Below are 18,915 nucleotides of genomic sequence, written 5' to 3'. Positions count from 1 at the left end.
CATGCACGCTGCTGCTGAGCTGTGATTTGAAGTTCACATGCAAAGGCTGACAGAAAGACAGCTCTCAGTCAGGCATTCCAACTTGAAGTCAGTCAGCCAGTCTTTCCACATGAAAGGCAAAACACCTGCACCCGTTAAAAGCACAGAGTGGAAAATACCATCTCAATGTTCTGCAGGACTGCGGGGCAAAATGTTGATACACAATACAAACGTGAATTCTAAAAATTTACTAGCACTAAATTAAACTACTCTGTGTAGATAGGTGCACTGGAACATCTCTCAAATGCTGCTGAGGTTGTACAATTACATATCTCCAAGCACCTGAGCATACGTCACAAGAAGGCTTCTCTCCTTGCCTCCCGTCTGACAATAAGTCGAATACACTGATAATAATGACAAGAACCGGAAAATGACCAGCATTTCATCTTTCTCTGAAGTGACTCGGCTCCCAAACCCAGCAATAATCTGCCACTGCTCATTCATCAAGACATCCTTCACTCATCAAGTTAATTCTGAGTACGTACGTGATCAGGATTTAAAAAAAAAAAAAGATAACCACTTTCCAATCCAACTAATATATTAGAACAACTTGTTTATTTACTGTATATTCGACCGGAGCCATTCGCGTGGGGCCTGACAACAAACAACCAAAGTTTGAGTAGAGTATAATTTATGACCACTGAAGTGCACGGGGTGGAGAAAAAATTACAATAAAATAAATAAAAAAATTAAAAAATACCCAAATCGCTGATAATCATTCAATACATAGACTCCAACAAGAAAAATGTAAATATAGGAAAACTAAAGTTGAAATCCCATCAATGACATCACTGAATGATCAACCACGTTACAGTTCAAACAGTAAATTGAGATCATTCAATGACTGACATGTTTGTAAATGTGAATATCGCAGGCAGACTACTGTCAGTCTGTAAACAAATTGCAGGTTTTCCCAGTGATAAATGGTAAAAGACATTCACAAAAGCATCAAGACTGACCTATATTTTCTGTCCTGAAAAATAGGCCAAAGCCCAAATTAAGGGCCAATAGAGCGACAACATGCATGTAAACGCCATCATCTTCACAGTAATTGTGGGGTGCAAGGCAACGTCGGCGTAGCCTTGAACAGAGACATACCCTGGAGGCATAGCTGTTGACGTGTAAATAGTGAGGACAGAAGCTGAAATGACAGCACAGACAGCAGGCTTGTACCACTAGTTCTGCTTGACTTGGGTTTTGGTCCTGGTGCCTAAATTAAGAGTCTGGATGTCAGAATACTAGTACTCATATCATGTCAATAAGTAGGTTGATTTTCTTAATTACTAATGGAAGATACATATAATGAAAGATACATATCAGTCTTTTACATCACATTGCTGAGAGAGAATTTTACATCAGCTGACTCCGGTGCAAATACAAGGTGATCAATTATCATTCTCAGTCTATTCATATGCTTCCATTGGTACAAATTTAATACAGTTTACAAGTTTGTGTACCGGTATTTCTTTTGTCAAAGGTACCAAAATACTGGATTTCTACATTCCAATGTTTGGTGACTTCCCAAGTATGGCTGTCAAGGAGTAAAGTTATGGTATTACAATGTGTGGAATGGGTCAAACCCAAATCTGAAAGAAAAAAGAAAGTTTTCCAATTTCAATGAATAACCATAACCAAGAAGCACAAAATGCTGGACCAACGACAACATTGTCCATAGCTCCTCTTTGTTATGTTTATCTCGCTGTTAATATTGCCATTCAATTTCCACACCTGAGTAAACCAAAACAAACCAAGGGGAGCAGATCATCCATGATCAAGTCATTTATTCCAAGCTAGAGGAGCACTTACCCATGCGTTTGTTTTTGTTTTTACCTTAATTAGATTGACATGCCTGCATTCATACTCGCCCACTACGGTCTGTTCCAATTGAATTGTATTGTCACTTTCTCCTTTGTGATGGTTTGTTTCGTGATGTGTTCACATGGTAATCAAACTCTGGTGCAGAGCCAATCAAGTGGACAAAGATCAAGCGTGAAATGAGTCTGACCCTAATCGGTATAATCATGGTGACGTAACTACACGAAATGTAGTCAGATGACAGTAGTAGTTGCTGCAACAACAGCTACAGTTAAATTTGACGTCAGGAGTCACCTACATGGTGCCCTCGGGCCCCAGGTAGTCCCCAAGGACCATCGGAGTAGCTCGGGGCCCATTATAAAAAATAGCTAACCAGTTACCAGACATTAAGATTTCTTAGAAATATTGAAGAAGAGCTCATTTGAAAATATAAACACGTCTAAGATAATACATGAATTCAATTACAGCAATCCCTCGCTATAACGCGGTTCATCTTTCACAGTTTTTTTTCATGCAGGTTTTTTTTTGGGGGGGGTGGGTGTTTGTTTTTACAGTGCATTGTGTTCTGCATCCTGACTGGCTAAGGGACTGGAGTCTCAAGTCAACATTCTCCGCGTCTCATTGCTGCACAGCTTGCCAAATTTTCTCCATGACAAAACCCACAATTTCAAAGAAACGTTCTGTACAGTCTTTCAAAAAACTGTCAGTAAAGCCGTTAGTCAACATAATGATTCATCACTGCATTGCCTCACAATTCAATGTTGTTTCAGCAACTTTGCCCCGCAATTCCATATCAATTCAGCTATTCCTCTGAATCAATTAACCTCTTTGCCAATGTTCTCTCTAATTTTCCAGGTGGCTTCGCATTCACACAAACTCCCAGAACATTGCTTGGCCCACAGTGGGCAAAATCAGACATTCACACGGTGGCCAATTCAGAATCACACCTGTCCAAAACCTGAGCTCAGACAAATTACATGATGCAGGTATGTTACAAAAGAAATCAAATAAACTATATATCAAAACAGAACACACTGTATCAGTCCAATTTTTTTTACTTTTATTTGAGCACCCAAGTCATTTTAAGCATAATTAAGTCTCAATACAATTGTAAAAATGTTATTCCACATTATCCACTAATAAATAATGGAAAACGTTATTCAGTACAACGCAAAAATTCCTAGTCAGCTGATGTCTGAAACCCCTGAAAGGGGCTCATTTAAGGGGCACATAAAGAAATTATCATGTTTGGACTTGCCAAATGGAGCAGTCAGCCTATCGCCTGCAGCGTCTCGCCAGTGGTGAGTGCCAGTGTATGCGAGTTGATGTATGCTTCAAACAATAGCAGAATAACTGAGTGTGCACCCTATTGAAACTGTGAACGAAGTGGGAATGGTGTGGTGTCCTGTTTAGAGATTCAACTGGGGTGCAAGTGAAGAAATGTATGGTGTGTGTGTGTGTGTGTGTGTGTGTGTGTGTGTGTGTGTGTGTGTGTGTGTGTGTGTGTGTGTGTTGCGTGCCAAAGTCACTGTGTGCGCTGAGAGGGTGAGAGCAGGGCGCAATTGCTTACGCGCGCAGCTTTGAGAGAACTTTGCTCTTGACCCATGGAGGACAATTTGCATGTGATTCGCATTGGATGGATGGAATCGACGTTCGATCAAGAAAAAAAAGAGCTTATACATTCAGCTGGGTCCTTTTTCATTTAGTCTCCATTGTTTAACATGAATAAACTAAAAGCTACCCAGAGGATCTGAAAATTGGTCGCACAAAGATATTCACTCAGGTCTATTACGAAGCACGCACACAAAAACAGCCATTGAGAACAACTGTAAAGTCTGTAAAGCTGTGAGTGAAGGTGATGCAATGAACTACTTCTGCATTCATCAAAATCATCGCATTTTAAATTATTGATCAGGCCCGACATTTCCCCAGATTTCACACTGAAGAAGAGGCGTCTATAAATATCCTGCATTGAGTGCTCCATGCCTGGAAGTATTTCCATGTTTTTCCCCATCTCGATAATATTGTAAACACTAATGAAAAATGGAAAAATAAGCACTATTTCATCTGTGCCGTATGTCACATTTGACAATAAAGTTGTATCCAATCCAATCCAATCCAATATTGGATAAGGATTAAACTGTTGGACTCGACAATGTTTTGATGCCCGATCCCCAAATAGCTCATCTCTTGCTATATCGACTACGCGAAGAACCTTATCGCCACCAAAACCCATCCGCTCTCATTCAGGCCCAGTGTTTTATGCTTTGGCCAATACACACTATTCTAATGAAGCAACAAAGCTGCCTGTCCAGAGGGGGTTGGATGTTTCTAAGTGAGTGTGCCAAGTACTGCATGTCACACGGCCACATGACACCAAAAGAAAAGCCCCCGCTCCATGTTCTCTGTAAGGCCTGCGTATCCAAGCGATACAGTACAAAATAGACTGAGCTTTGTTTGTGTCGGCAAACTATGCGTGAAGAGAGGTTGATTAAAAGTGTAAAACCAAGATCAAACAATGACTCAACATATTCGATTTCCAAGAGAAATTGAATAGGCAGGAAAAAAAGCAAATGAAGTGACAAGGGTGTCAAAAAGAGAATAAACTCCAAATAAATAAATTGAGAATAAGTTGTTGTCATTTCTAAACAGAAACTTGTCAACCATTAACGAAGACTGCGCTGATCGTCAAATCCTAGGACATGAAATCACTCCATGTAATTAGAAACAAATCAAGGCAGTCCAATCTTTTGAAATAAAACAAGTTTGAAGCGGACCCAACAAGCAGCAGGTTCCAACACAGTGGTGAACGGATGAGTGACTCTGAGCGGGGAGATACAAATGACTCCGGACTAGAACAAAAAAGTCACACCGGAGAGCATGGAGAGAAGCAGTTACACTGGCATGCCAAAATCAAGTCTTAGTTTTGGCATACTGCAAATAGCACACATAAGGGCCAACATAGAGAGAGGACAAACTGACTCTTTTCCATTTAAGGACAGGTTAGGGTTGTCAAGTACACGAGTCCAGCATTTCCTAAAATGACAGCATTAAGAACATCGGCAATATAAAAAAAGAAAAAAAAAGATGAGTGCGTGAGATGTGCAGTAATGCGGATCATGAATGCCCTAATAATGGGTTTTCTGATTAGGATCTGACAGAATATCAGAGTAACTTCAGCAGGAGGGGATCTAACATTTTTTTTGGTTTTGTGATCATGAGTACGGACACCCATAACAATTTATCTATTGATCATTAAGAATTCTGTCTGAATTGCGTTAACAACATGCCGAAACCCCCTCAGCGGTGTTTCTCTGCTCAGCATGATACTGGGCATGTTATGAAACGAGTTGAGAACATTCAGTAATAGTCAACCATCTCAAATGAAAATATCTTTTTTTTATTGTCAATTCGTCAATCATGATGCTTTAGTCAACCCCTTTTACTTCGTCATGACTATATCCAACCTTAAACTCATTCTATGGTGGGGACACCTGCTTAATTTGACTCAGCGGAAACAGAACAAAGACTTGGATGACATCTTGATCCTCTGTAAATGAGCTAATTTAGTAAAGTCACATGGGTGAGCCAAACTAGAAAGGCACAAGGGTTGTAAGATAAACAATGTGTGAGACATCACCCAGGGGTCTTCGCAAGAGTGCAAGTGAAGGAGTGTGGCCTCTCTAATGACCAATCAACACCCTCCTTGCTGCCATGGCATCTGTTAGTACTCCATCGGCCTCTGATTTGAGTGCAATTCTGCCATGAACTCAACATGTCGCCAGCGACATCCAATCGCACAGCGGAAAAAGTGAGCGTTGGGTCGAGGACCAATTCTGACATTTTGCAGAATGCCAACATCCAACCTTTTCTAAAAGTTCTGCTACATGAGTTTCGCTCCATGAATACAAAAGGTGAAAAAAGAAAGGGTTAGGGAGGGGGAAAAAAAATCACAGTTCTGCTTGAGGCGGGTATTGAACTAGCGAACGCTAGGTGACCCTTTAGAGACCTCCATATCTCAGAGGATACTGTACAAAAGAGACATTTCATAATTGGACAAAGTGAAACTAAAACGTCAAGTGGATAAAAGGTCAAATCTTGTCTGTTCTATATTAGTTTGTTCTATATTTCTTTGGATGTGCTACAAGGAAGAGTAAACATTTGTACAGTTATTTAAACGCACACAAATGTATTATTTTCATAATTGAGCTCCACATCCTATTTAAAAACTAAAGCAACATTACAAGCACCATTATGTACAAAGTAATTGGATTGAAAATGTCAACCTTCTCATTTAAGCAAGCTAATGATATTGTACAATTTGTCCAACATACAGTAACTGTTGTGAAAACAAAAATTAATTCTCAACTCAATTGTATTTATAGAGCACTTAAAAACAACCATCGCTGTATACAAAGTGCTGTACATGGAGCAAATATCATATACACAACAATAAAACAACAAATTAATAACAAAGACAGTAGAAAGCACCAAACAGTAAGACTGAGATCAAGTCCGAGTCATGCCGTGTCAAATGCTAAATGATATCAAATGATAAATTCTAAACATTAAATATAATGATAAATCAGAACTAAGTTGATAAATAGAGAAAGGTATTGAAATATCCATTATGAATACAAGAGAAAATTGACACAAGAGTGCCAGGGTGAGGATTTATATAATCCCGATACAAACCAAAAGATGTAAAAATATCACGGTTAAGGGTAAAGTATGAGCATTAATGGAGACTTCTTACTTTTTCTTTTCTGATTGATATAAAAATGATTTAGTAGATATAAACACATAACGGGGTAGGACTAGTTAAGTATTTTACTTCATCCTACTCCCTTGAACATAATAACTGTGTTGAATGAAGACTGATTTCTTTCTTTTTACTTTTTTTATCTACCTTATTTTCTGTCAAATTATTACTGTATATGTTTTATGTTCAACAAACAAACAAACAAACAAACAAAACAAACAAATGCCAAAGAATACAAATTAATTTTGAGACGAGTTTTAAGGATGGGTAGCAAGGGGGCTTGCTGAATGTTCAGTGGAAGGTTATTCCAAAGACAGGGACCAGCAACGGAAAAGGCTCAATCCCCTCTGAGCCTCCGCTTAGTTCTTGGTACTTCTAATAATGTCTATTCCGGAGACCTAAGGCCGGGCAGGTGTGTAGGGGCGGATGAGCTCAGAGAAGTAAGGTGGCGCGAGGCCATTTAAAGATTTGAAAACAAATAATAGGATCTAAAAAGAACTGTAAAATGTATCGGGACCCAGTGAAGGGATGCCAGAGTAGGAGTTATGTGCTCCCTCTTACGAGTACCAGTCAAGAGGCGAGCAGCAGCATTCTGGACCAGCTGGAGACACTTAATGGAGGATTGGCTGACTCCAAAGTAAAGTGCATTACAGTAATCCAGCCGGGATGTGACGAAAGCATGAATTATGTCTCAAAGTGCTCATAAGAAAGCAGAGGTTTTACTTTAGCCAGCTGCCTAAGATGAAAGAAGCTGGATTTAACAATGGCACCAATTTGCTGGTCATGTTTAAAATCACTGTCCAGTTTAAGATCCTGGTTTGAGACTGTTGATTTAAGATAAGGAGACAGGGGGCCCAAGTCTGCAGGACAGGATGTACAAAGGCCACTGGGCCCAAACACTATCACTTCTGACTTTTTTCATTGAATTTCAAGAAATTCTGTGCCATCCAGGTTTTGATTTCCTCCAGGCTGGATAAAAGTCATCTGCATAGCAGTGGAAAGAAATGCCATGTTTCCTTAAGATGGAACCCAATGGAAGCAGATACAGTGAGAACAGCAGAGGCCCCAGAATTGAGCCCTGTGGAACACCACATGACAATGGGGCAGTACGTGACTGAGAGCAGTCATTGGTCAGTACGGCTATATGCTAGTGGAAAATCATGTGACATCCAATATGTTGGAGAATATTGCAATATCAAAATATTGCGATAAGTGTACTTAAATAAATAATAATAATACATTTCATTTATAAGCGCCTTTCAAGACACCCAAGGACACTTTACAATAACAAAAAACACAAAATAATACGATACGGGTTGAGCAGCGGCAGCCAAAACGCACCAGCGTTCACTCAACCAATGACAATAAGTAGGCTCATTGTATTCTTAGCTACTTTATTTAATAACTTATTATAGTATATATTTATAAGGTCTGTGCAATATAACAAAAATATTTGCCAGATATCTTGATAACGTGACCATAACGCCAATACTATGGGCTCAGTGAAAACTAAGATTTTTTAAGAAGAAAATATCAATCCAAAAGGATATGGAAAGTGTTGGGGATTTATTTAACTATTAGAACTTAATGACAGCCATTAACAAAGTCAGCACTGCATTAAAAAAATAATAATTCACAAAACTGCAACTGTGCTTCAATGATAAATAATGTTATGCTACAACAGAAGTGTTTGTTGTGTATGTGTGTTCATGAGTGCGTTAATGGCATCAACATGTGTGCCATTATGTAACAATTTTTCCATGCAGGACTGTAGTAAGGATAAATGGTTGAAAATGTGGATTGTCATTAAAAAAATTGAAACTCTCACCACCGTACAAAATGAGGGTTATGTAGTATGCATCGCCACATGACATAGCGATGTGAAGTGTGGATTTCAGGCATATGAACTACTGTATATGTCTGCATCGCATTTTAAGGGTCCCCATACAATATGTTACGTTGTATGACTGTTTATTAATCCACAATAAGTGGGTGGCAGTCAACGAAGATGGGTGTTGTGACTGAAATAGGACACAATTGGCTCCTCGTACATTTTTACAACAACCTTCACTTTTTCATACACTGGTAATTAAGAAATTATAAATATGGTTCAGTAATATTTTGCACGTGTACCGTCCGCATATACTTGACAGTGAACACAGATTTGGATTTTTTGCATGTGTCCTGTCAAGGCAACAGTGGCTGTGCGTGTCCCTCTCTGGCTCTGCATGTGCGCCTCGTCCTTCTCGCCCTGCGCAAGATGATTGCCATCTGCTGCTTTTAACTGTCGATCAACGGCAAACTGGGAAGGAGGAATGTGGTTGGTTGAACGGAGATTTACATGCAACGCAAGTGTGGCAAGGTCATGTGACCGATGTCATCCTGATGTCATCCTCGTTTTAATGTTAAGTATATTAGTATCTTTGAATGTTTTATATATTTGAATATTAATATATTTATACTTGAATTATTTGTATGCCCCGAGATACGTTTCACCTGGCAATACACATTTAAGGTTGCAATGTATTGCTCATCAGTCAGATAAAAGCATACAGTTCTATATGAAACATACTGCATGTCTTTGGAATATCCCTATTGCACAGGCCACAATGACGATATTTTTTCGATATGTTGTGCAGCCTTATTTGTCGGTTTGTTCAGAATTACTCTGCATTACCTTGTTGCGATAAATGAACACAGGCGGCAAAAAAGAATCATACGCTGCTAACTTGTCATGTGAGGTGTCTGTGCTCCCTGAGCCCTACTCTTGAGTTTTTAGAATAAATTATCTCTGTAATTGCTGCATGGATGTAGTTGTAAACTGATATGCTGATCTCTTAAGTTTATGGCTTTGTTACTGGAAACAATCTGGCTGGAGGGACTGGGTGAGGACAGGTAGCATCTGTCCCCACCTACTGCCTTGGCAGCTTTTGTATCATCTGCTAGCTTTGGCAGGATCTTGGAAGCACATCAATATGGCTTTATGTGGCCAGGACCGCTAGTAGCTAGCATGCCAGTCACGCTCTCAGGCAATACTCACTCACAGCCTGAGCATCCAAACAGCTCTGAGCCAACAGACAACAACTGAGCTTGCATTGAACAGGGAGGCCAAGCCTCCTTGGACCTGCATGGGGGTAAAAGGGCCGGTGTCTGTCATCTATTCACACATGCGTGGTTAGAAGTGTAGCACAAAGTCCACACATGTACACTCCGACCATTGCTTCAAGCTTGATTTTCATGGTTTTCCGCTAACAATGATTATGTTGAGCGATAAATATTACCCTAGCTAGACAATCACTAATCTGGAAAAATACTTTTGAGAATTTCACTACAGGAACCTCTTCTTTTTGAATTACAGAAACGATAACAAGAAGAACAGTTGAGGCAGATAGGTAGGCGCAAATATACCCGTAGCAGCTAGCAGGAACAAAATATCCTAAACATCATTCATGAAGTGTTCCACATGAACAAGTTTGTTATGTGAAAAAGAGAATGAAAAAGCGTTAGATTGTAAAGGTCATGCATCATTAGGTACAAAAGCCAATAGCATTCAGAGTGGTTCAATAGCCTTGTTGGCATCACATCAGAGACCCTCAGAAGTCTCACGAGACCCTCCTACACAGTCGTTCTGTCCACTGTAAACAGCAAACAACAGATCATTTCACTAGATTCGTATTTATGAGCTGTTCACAGGACAGTGTTTGAAAATTGAATTGAACATTGATCATATTTGCGCTTGTGCTTTCAAAAAGCTTTTTCAGCATCATGCCCACAGTGGCAAGTCATTCCTTCAATATGATGATATGAAGTTTTGCACCTTTATGAACAATAAAGAAGGAAAAAACAACCATAGTCCATAAATCACTTGAAGGTTGCCTTCTACAGACTGAATGTTTCAATTTTTTCCATCTAGAGTCTAGAGAACGGCTCAAAGAAGAAGACCCCCCCCCCCCCCCCCATCATTATCTCGATGTTATCATATCCTGCTTGTTCATTTCTGGTTACAGACGATGGAATCTGCATTTTCTTGCCTTGTACTTGAGACGTACAGTAACAATAAAGTTACATTTAATCTAATTGTCATTAGTTAGTGAAACTAGTTGTGCAAACGCGTACGCCGAATACATCTACGAATGGGTTTGTTTACCAGAATGACCAAATAAATTGTACACCCTAACCAAACATACATGTACAGCAAACATAAATGAAAAAAATACAGTAACATAACTGTCGAAAGCAAATGAATAAGCCACTGCATCTTCCAATCCGATTATAATTGATCATTATCATTGATTAACAAAATAAGATGATATTATCAGATATTATTTGTAAGACATCAAATAGTAACGCATATGCATCTTGTTTTATATACCGTGTGTGTGTGTATATTATATACTGTATATATATATATATATATTATATGGCACTGCATGTTTCAGGGTTTCACCTCATACACATTATTTAATCAATTATCTGCTTGTGTGTAATACAGGTTTCTATACATTCACACATACATACATAAACAGGGTAATACGTCTAAATTAATTGCGATGTAGATAATTGCTGAATCATTTAGAATCACTGTTTAACTTAAAGTATCCTCAGGGGTGTCGATCAATTACCGGTAGAAGTCCTTCGCATTAAACAGTAAAGAAGAAGAAGCTATCAATTTCCAAAACATTGGCTACGCATCACTTCATCCTCAAGATGGCAAATGCTGTCAGTTGATGTGTGATTTTCGATCGGCAAACACAAACACCCCACTCACCCACGTCCTCCAGCTGTCACTTGGAAATGGTGGCTCCTCGGCCAGCCAAGCCACAAAGTAATGGCTAGAGAAACTCGGTGTGAGGGGGGAATTATGTAAATTAGCCGCACTGTGACCCCACAATCCAGTGTCAAGCAAAATTTAGCACAGCTTTCTCGCAGTTGGTTGTTGAAAATTATTTCATCATGTGGGATAAGCCCCTGGAGATGCAGCATCTCATTTACGAGCGATGTCCCCCACACAAGAAATACAATAAACAAGGAAATCCATAAGACTGTACCACATTAGACAAAAAGAACACATATTAAATCATAAAATCAGACCACAGTCTCAATACAAAGTGAAAAGAAGAAAAGTCATTGATTCATGAAATAGAAATAATATTTTAAGATAAGAGGATGTAGCATGAGAGCACATTAGATTATTATAAAGAATTAAACAATGTATTTCTTTCAAGATACGAAGCAAGAGCAACAAACTTATACGAGTCAACAGCAAATTTTAATCAGAGATGGTTTTAAGTCTTTAACATATTTTGGACATTGATTTGAAAAAAAGTCAACATTTTTCTTGTAGATCCGGTTTTTGAGATAGTTTCATTTTTTTCCAAATTAAATTTGACCAATATAAGCTTGTGCAATACGAATAGGTATTGCATTATAATTTATACCTATGATGTTTCAGAATTACTAAATATATTACGAGTTGGATACTTATTATTATTATCCATCCATTAATTTTCCGAACTGCTTGATCCTCACTAGGGTCGCGGGGGGTGCTGGAGCCTATCCCAGCCGTCTTCGGGCAGTAGGCGGGGGACACCCTGAATCAGTTGCCAGCCAATCACAGGGCACACAGAGACGAGCAACCATCCACGCTCACACTCACACCTAGAGACAATTTAGAGCGTCCAATCAGCCAGCCATGCATGTTTTTTGGAATGTGGGAGGAAACCGGAGCACCCGGAGAAAACCCACGCAGGCCCGGGGAGAACATCCAAACTCCACACAGGGAGGCCGGAGCTGGAATCGAACCCGGTACCTCTGCACTGTGAAGCCGACGTGCTAACCACTGGACTACCGGGCCGGCCCTTTATTATTTATTTATTTATTATTAGCATTATTATGAAAACCTAATGTGTTGAGGAATAACATGGGTTGATTCGGAATCAGAACCACAAAAAAAAATTGACATTAAATGTAAAACAATGCCCAGAATGAAACAAAACACAGACACCAAAATGAATCTTCTTCAAAACATGTTCAATATGTGCTTTAATTGTTCGTGTTGAATCAATCCTAAAATCCAATAATTTCCATTCATCAACTTTCTGGAGAACTCAACCATCATTAAATGTTGAAAGCAAGGCAATTAAGACAGCATTAAGTTTTTGTCTCTGACCAAAGAGCATTAATATATATATTTATATACACACAAAACTTGATAGCTTTGCATGCAGTCCGGAGATCCAAAAATGCGTATACATTGCAAGCAATTAAAATGCCACTTTCCCTTTATATGTCCCTTAATATGAAGCATTTTTTTCACTGCTGAAAATTTCTGGCTCAACAATCTTGTTGCATGCCTGCCTGCCAACCAACATGTGGGTGTCATCGGCACAGTGAAGGCCATTTAACACAGAAAGATACTGACCCTCATAAAAAGACTGATTTTCGTTGGACAACTTGGACAACAGTCTCGTGCCTTTTGAAGTTTACCGTTCAAGTCAGACTGGTTTGTGTGACGGTGTCATACTATACATGGATCGAGTTTCCGGGCCTGCAAGACCAAGATGTGGTGAGGAAGACGAAACAGTGTTTGCAGCATCAGCAAAACGACATGAGCTTTCCATTGACTCAGGCGTGGCTCCCTCCCGTCACTGTTAAATTTGTATCGTAAACTGGATTTATATGCCAAGTTGGCAGTACTTAAGAAGTAAACTGGCAATCCAAGTGTAATTTCGCTTCTGTTCTGGAAACTACAGGAAGTCCTTCAGAATATAAACAAGTTTGAGTCTTCTGCCATATCGCCTAAATATCATGTTCAGATTTTTAAAATAAACTATAGTCATGTCTGCTTAAGTGAGGCTGTGCGGAAAGAACAACCCCAAAAAAAATGAAGCGATGCTTCTTTGTCAAAAGCAGCAGATTGCAGTGACTGACATGAGGTTTCACATCATGGCCAAATCCTTTCTAGTTATGACTCACAGCTTTAACCCTTCCTGTTAATGACAAAAATGAGTTCCACACAACAGTGAGTCAAATTGCATCGCTTCGTGCATTTGTACACGAAGATCAGCCGGTTCATCATCTTCCATAAGCCAAAACGTAATCACACAAACGTCAAATAAAATTTTCGTTGAATCATTTCTTGGCCCATTTGAAACCACTGAGAAAATAAACAGCACGACAGCTATTGGCACCCGCTTGTTGATCATGCACACAGTATTTAGATTCTTGACGTTTTTAGGAATCACTCCAACAGTGACTTTTCTTTTTTTTCTCAATGCAATCAGGTCTGAGTCCTCAGCCTTGAGTCAAATAACTGAGCTGAATGCATAAGTCCGACGCCGAGTGTGCAAACATTGCTGTGTAGCTGTGCTCAAGGGAGCACAAGTCCGGATATGAGCCTCACCCTGAATCATATGTGGAGGAAGTGGGCCATTACAGCTCAAGCTGATGGTTCATATGAGTTTGTTTTAAAATCCAATTACAGAACTTCATCCAAGGACAACTTTCAGTCTTCTTTCTACTTCAGCAAGGCAGATGCCTAAGTCTACAGAACACCTCTATAACGTCAAAACGGAGTGTATTAAATCAGATGGCTGGCGTAATATGCAGTGAAAATATTGGTGTACGATATTTGACTCACTGGTGAGAGAGTTCTGTTGTATAATATGGTCAACTTTATTTCCAGTATTCACAAATGCTTGGAAGTAATGTTGACAGCAGTCACTTTCCAAGTCTGCCTTGCCACCTTTTGTTCCAGCGGTGAATGCCAGAATGGTTGACCACTGCAAATAGCATAACAGTTAATACAACTTGCTGACCCAAGCGTGATCTTTCCAAAACAATCTTTGTGGGGTCAGGGTGCAACGAGAAAGGTGGTTATCTTAGAAACCAAACGGCAGCAGAAAAAGTACAGACTAGAAGGTCAGTCGCACAAACGGTGAATGCAGAGCACTAATATGTAACCGAAGCATTGCAGCTGAACTTCAGCTGACTTTCAGCTGATCTTGCTTTTGAAAAGAAGTCAACCAAGAAGCATACAGAACATTATAGCACACATAATGATTCCTTGTCTTTGTGCAAGTGACACTCAGTGACGCAGTGTAGGCCTGAAGATTCCAACAAGTCGGTCTACTGCTGCCAACATTAGGACAACAATTATGACAACAACCTGTCTGCACAGTAATACGATCCCTATAATTACACCGTAAACCGTTATATTCCCCAACCAAAGGCATTCCGGAAACAAAAACACACTCATTTAAATTTTCATTTCAAAAAATAAAATAAAATGTTATATATATACACAAGAATACAATGAATTATTTATTCAGCAAAAATCATCTGATATTGTTTTGTTGTTGAAGGTCATTTATATTTGTGTTATGTTGTCATATGTTAATGCTCAAGGCACTCATTTTGCAAAATGCACACCACTGAAACAAAAATGTCAGAAAAAGTATCAATACTGAAATAATGCTGATTTTCTAGATTTACTCAGTGTAAGATCATACCTTTTTTAACACAAGGTAAAGCTCATACACTCACAACAAGATACACATGTTTACTGCACCTTTTGCCATCGAATGAACGGAAATGTTCTGCCTGAGACCATACATCACAGGCATACATAAATGAACAAAAATATATTTGCAACTCATAAATCTTTTCAGATAAATTAATAGGAAGTGAATAATTTCCTGCAGCACACTTGTCTCAGCACCCTGGAAGGGAATCACTTCAGTATTATGAGAAGAAAGGAGCATCAGCGCAGAGCGCCGATGCATATGTGGAACTGGGAGTCGCGGCTTGGAATTGAAGTGGATTTACTTGGGATAGGCGATGTGAGCCAATCGCTTTTTCGTCAATGGACGATACAGCTTCTTGTTGCTTTCAAACTTAGTGTGTAGTAGACGTGTGCACATTTTCAGCATGACATCTTTGATCCACTGGTGAAAGGACACTTTGATTCGCTCCTCTTTCATCTATAACTGCTTCAAACAACAAAGTGTATGCAGAAAAGGTGGTTAAGGTCAGACGTCTGTCTGTGTCTTATGTGTTGTGTTGTATTATTTTGTCATTTTATGGTAACTGTTCTTTTGATGGTGGTGCGGGCACCTGCAGAGGCTCCTCTCTCTCCTGAGGAATGTAATTTCATCTGTGGTGTATGTTGCACATGTAGCACAATTGACAGTGAAGTTGACTTGACTAAAGCTATTTGCTCCACCATGAGGTAAATTCACATACCCTTGTTTCTTTTTACAGCAGCATTGTCATCATCTTTTTCCAAAAGCAGTATGTGGACCACCAATAGTAAAAAACATGAGCGGTGGTTACATTAATACCACAGGAATTTTAATACTTAGCCATCACGTTTGCACACAAGCTGCACTTAATGAATAGCCTGCTTGAGTCATGTGCTCAGGCAAGTTTTAAATACATAAAACAAGGTCAGGGAGATGATGAAAGGAGATTATCAGTGATAAAAATGACATTGCTCACCACCATTTTGAGTTGCTGGAGATGCCACATGCACTACCAGATCAAATGTTCTCTCTGGGTGCTCCCTTTAAAAAAAAGACGAGGAGAATATTATCATTTCACAAAACATTTCAGGTAAGCGATCAATTATGCCTTGTAGTAACAAAGTGCAGTGGTATTTCCCTTATTTTGATATACATGATATACTGTATTTCTCTTCCTAGAGCATATGCCATCTGATGCCATAAAGACACGAAGTTATGCATGACAATATGTTGTCAAGTCTTTTAAGGGGGTTAGCAGAGCTGCTATCACGCAGACAGAGCAACAGACTGACCCAAAAAGCTGTCGAGCCAGCTGGTGTGTCTCTTAAATCCACTACCGGAGAAGGCTCGCATAACGACTCGCATTTCCTCTTTTTTTTCCCCTTCTTCCTCTTGTTCACCATGCAAGAAAATGCAAATGTCTATTTCAGTGAGTAAAATTGTAAAGACTTACTTGACTCTGCTGTCCATGTTTTAGCTACCGCATCGCGACAGCTCCGTGCTGTGTGTCGGCGTTTCTGCTGCTCAGCTATCCGACAAATGATCCCCTCTTCGTCCTGGTCCCAGTCCTTCCCTGTGACTTATCTGGCCCCTGCAGAAAGCTGCCGCATCTCCACATGAGAGAGAAAGGTGTCTCTTTTGTCCTTGTTCCGCTAACGTGGGCCCAGTCCCAATCGGAAAGCACAGTGCTTATTTCCCACAACAAACATCACTCCAGGAAGTGCTGTCAGATGAACGGTGACGTCATCACGCCTGAAAGGATTTTCCGCCGTTTCATTGATTTCATTTTTTAAAAATATGAAATTAGATGGCGACTGCAATATACGTGCTGTTGTTCTTCAAACACTTGCTTTAAAAAAAACGTAAATTAAATCTTCATCCTATGAACGTGTTTTGAGCATTTATTCGAGATCATTGACTTCCAAGTTTAACGTCCATGTACTAGTACACTTATTGTGTCCACTAGTAAAACATTTCTCTTTTGGGGGGTCCACTTTTGACTACTAACTTCCACTTTTGTGACATTTCTGCCCACAAATACTGGAGGTCATCTTACAGATGGTAGTAGCATGTTATCTTTTAGGAAAAACTATTTGTTGACATCTGAGTGTTACTAGTACTATTACTAGTGAAATGCTAAATGTCAATTTGTCAAATTGTACAATGTCACGAGTAATACTAGTGGCACAGTTGTCAACCTGTACACAGTTTAGCCTCGCGAGTAACATGTAGTTATCCTTTGCAATGCCAAAGTTGTCCCACTAGTGGACACAAATTATACATGTTGCAGAAATGTCCTTTTAGTCGTGTAGTCACACGTGAACAGTGTATAATTCCATACCAGTTAGTGAGCTATGGAAAGCCTTTTACCATTATTATTATTATTTTATTTTATTTTTTTACTGAACATATCCTTGGTATCCACCTGAAGATCTATGCACTCAGAGGTACCTTGGTCCTCACGAGGGGTTGTGGGAAAAGAAGTCACTACAAAGACAGTGATTCTTCAAGTGCTATTTAAGGTGACAATATCCCACATTTAGGCACAGTTCTTTCCTTCCTTATTAATCACAAACATTTCTTTGTCCATGCTTGGGACCAGCAATGGCTGGGCACTGGGTCATTGGCCAGGGATCGAACCTCTGCTGACTGCACCAAAGATGCAAACAAATAGAGCATAGTGGCCCTAAAAGTTTAAAACAACTAATTTCTTGAGCAATCCAGGAGTCATGCAGCATATATCCACAGGTTAACTGTAACAACAACTACTATTTGACCGGTCCCAGGTGCTAGCATCCTTATAGTAAGACACTATACAAATCAGCTATATTTTGGAGATATCCTACTTTCTTATTTATTACTTGTTTCTGTTTTTTTCCAGAGTTTGTATGTTCTACTTGGGTTTTTCTTGAGTTACTCCAACTTCATCCCACATTACAAAAACGTATATTTTATTTGATTTAATTAATTTAAGACTGGGGCACGGTTTACTTGTTCGCAAGGCCGCCTCAGAGATCGTGGGTACGAATCCAGCCTTTCTGCATTGAGTTTGTGTTTTCTCCCCGTCCTTGTTTGGGTTTACTCTGGGCACTCCAGTTTCCTCCCACATTCCAAAAACATGAATGGTAGGTTGATTGAATGCTCAAAAGTTTCTCCAGTTGTGATTGTGAGTGTTAGTAGTTCTCTATGTGTGCCCCACGAGTGGCTGATAACCAGTTCAGGGTTTCCACTGCCTGCTGCCCAAACACAGCTGGGATAGGCTCCAGCACGCCCACAACCCTGTGAGGATAAGTGGAGATGGGTAGATGGATGGTCTGACAGGGATTCGATCCAGGATATTCTTTCTGACTATGAGACAGATGCACTAACTACTAGTACACCGGCCTGCATGAACCAAACCAAAGGGAAATAATGGTGTTCATATCAATGGCACGCACATTTGATCTTGTCCTTAGGTGAGTAATTGTGGGCAAAAAGTGGATCCACAGCAAATTAGTCTAGTTGAATCTCTCTGCACAGCTAAAAGTGGAGGGATTCATGTTTATTTCATGGTCTGACTCACAAATGTTAACTTGTATTTTTCAAGAGACTCAGTTCCTTATTTGTCAAGGGACCAACTCCCTGAAGTGAAACCTGCTGGCAGAATCAATTATTATTCTGACACTTCGATTTCCATCCTGAGGGAGATTTATGTCTGCCTGAATGTTGTTTCTGTTATCAGAAACCAACCCATCTCAAAGGAGCTTCAATTCTCTTTAGACTCGACTATACCTTTTC

At 39.6% G+C, this 18,915-nt stretch overlaps 2 protein-coding genes across 6 annotated transcripts in view; one reads left to right on the top strand and one right to left on the bottom strand.

Moving 5' to 3' along the window:
- The window catches only part of dennd1b (DENN/MADD domain containing 1B), a 142,209-nt gene extending 125,331 nt beyond the window's left edge, over positions 1–16,878 (bottom strand). For 3 of the 5 annotated variants that reach the window (XM_052073906.1, XM_052073908.1, XM_052073909.1), the window contains exons 1-2: positions 16,592–16,878; positions 16,115–16,179 (exon numbers count right to left, since the gene is read on the bottom strand). In XM_052073906.1, coding sequence (XP_051929866.1) covers positions 16,115–16,179; positions 16,592–16,608 — 82 coding nt within the window. In that variant the 5' untranslated portion in view covers positions 16,609–16,878. The remainder of the gene's footprint in view (positions 1–16,114; positions 16,180–16,591) is intronic. The other 2 variants (XM_052073907.1, XM_052073910.1) reach the window with 1 other exon arrangement.
- The window catches only part of crb1 (crumbs cell polarity complex component 1), a 226,567-nt gene that overhangs the window by 158,827 nt on the left and 48,825 nt on the right, over positions 1–18,915 (top strand). The window lies entirely within an intron of this gene.

This window comes from Hippocampus zosterae, chromosome 8, assembly GCF_025434085.1.
Source record: "Hippocampus zosterae strain Florida chromosome 8, ASM2543408v3, whole genome shotgun sequence".
Taxonomy (NCBI): domain Eukaryota; kingdom Metazoa; phylum Chordata; class Actinopteri; order Syngnathiformes; family Syngnathidae; genus Hippocampus; species Hippocampus zosterae.
Note: the sequence above shows the minus strand (reverse complement) of the source record. Positions and strands in the feature narration are given on the sequence as shown.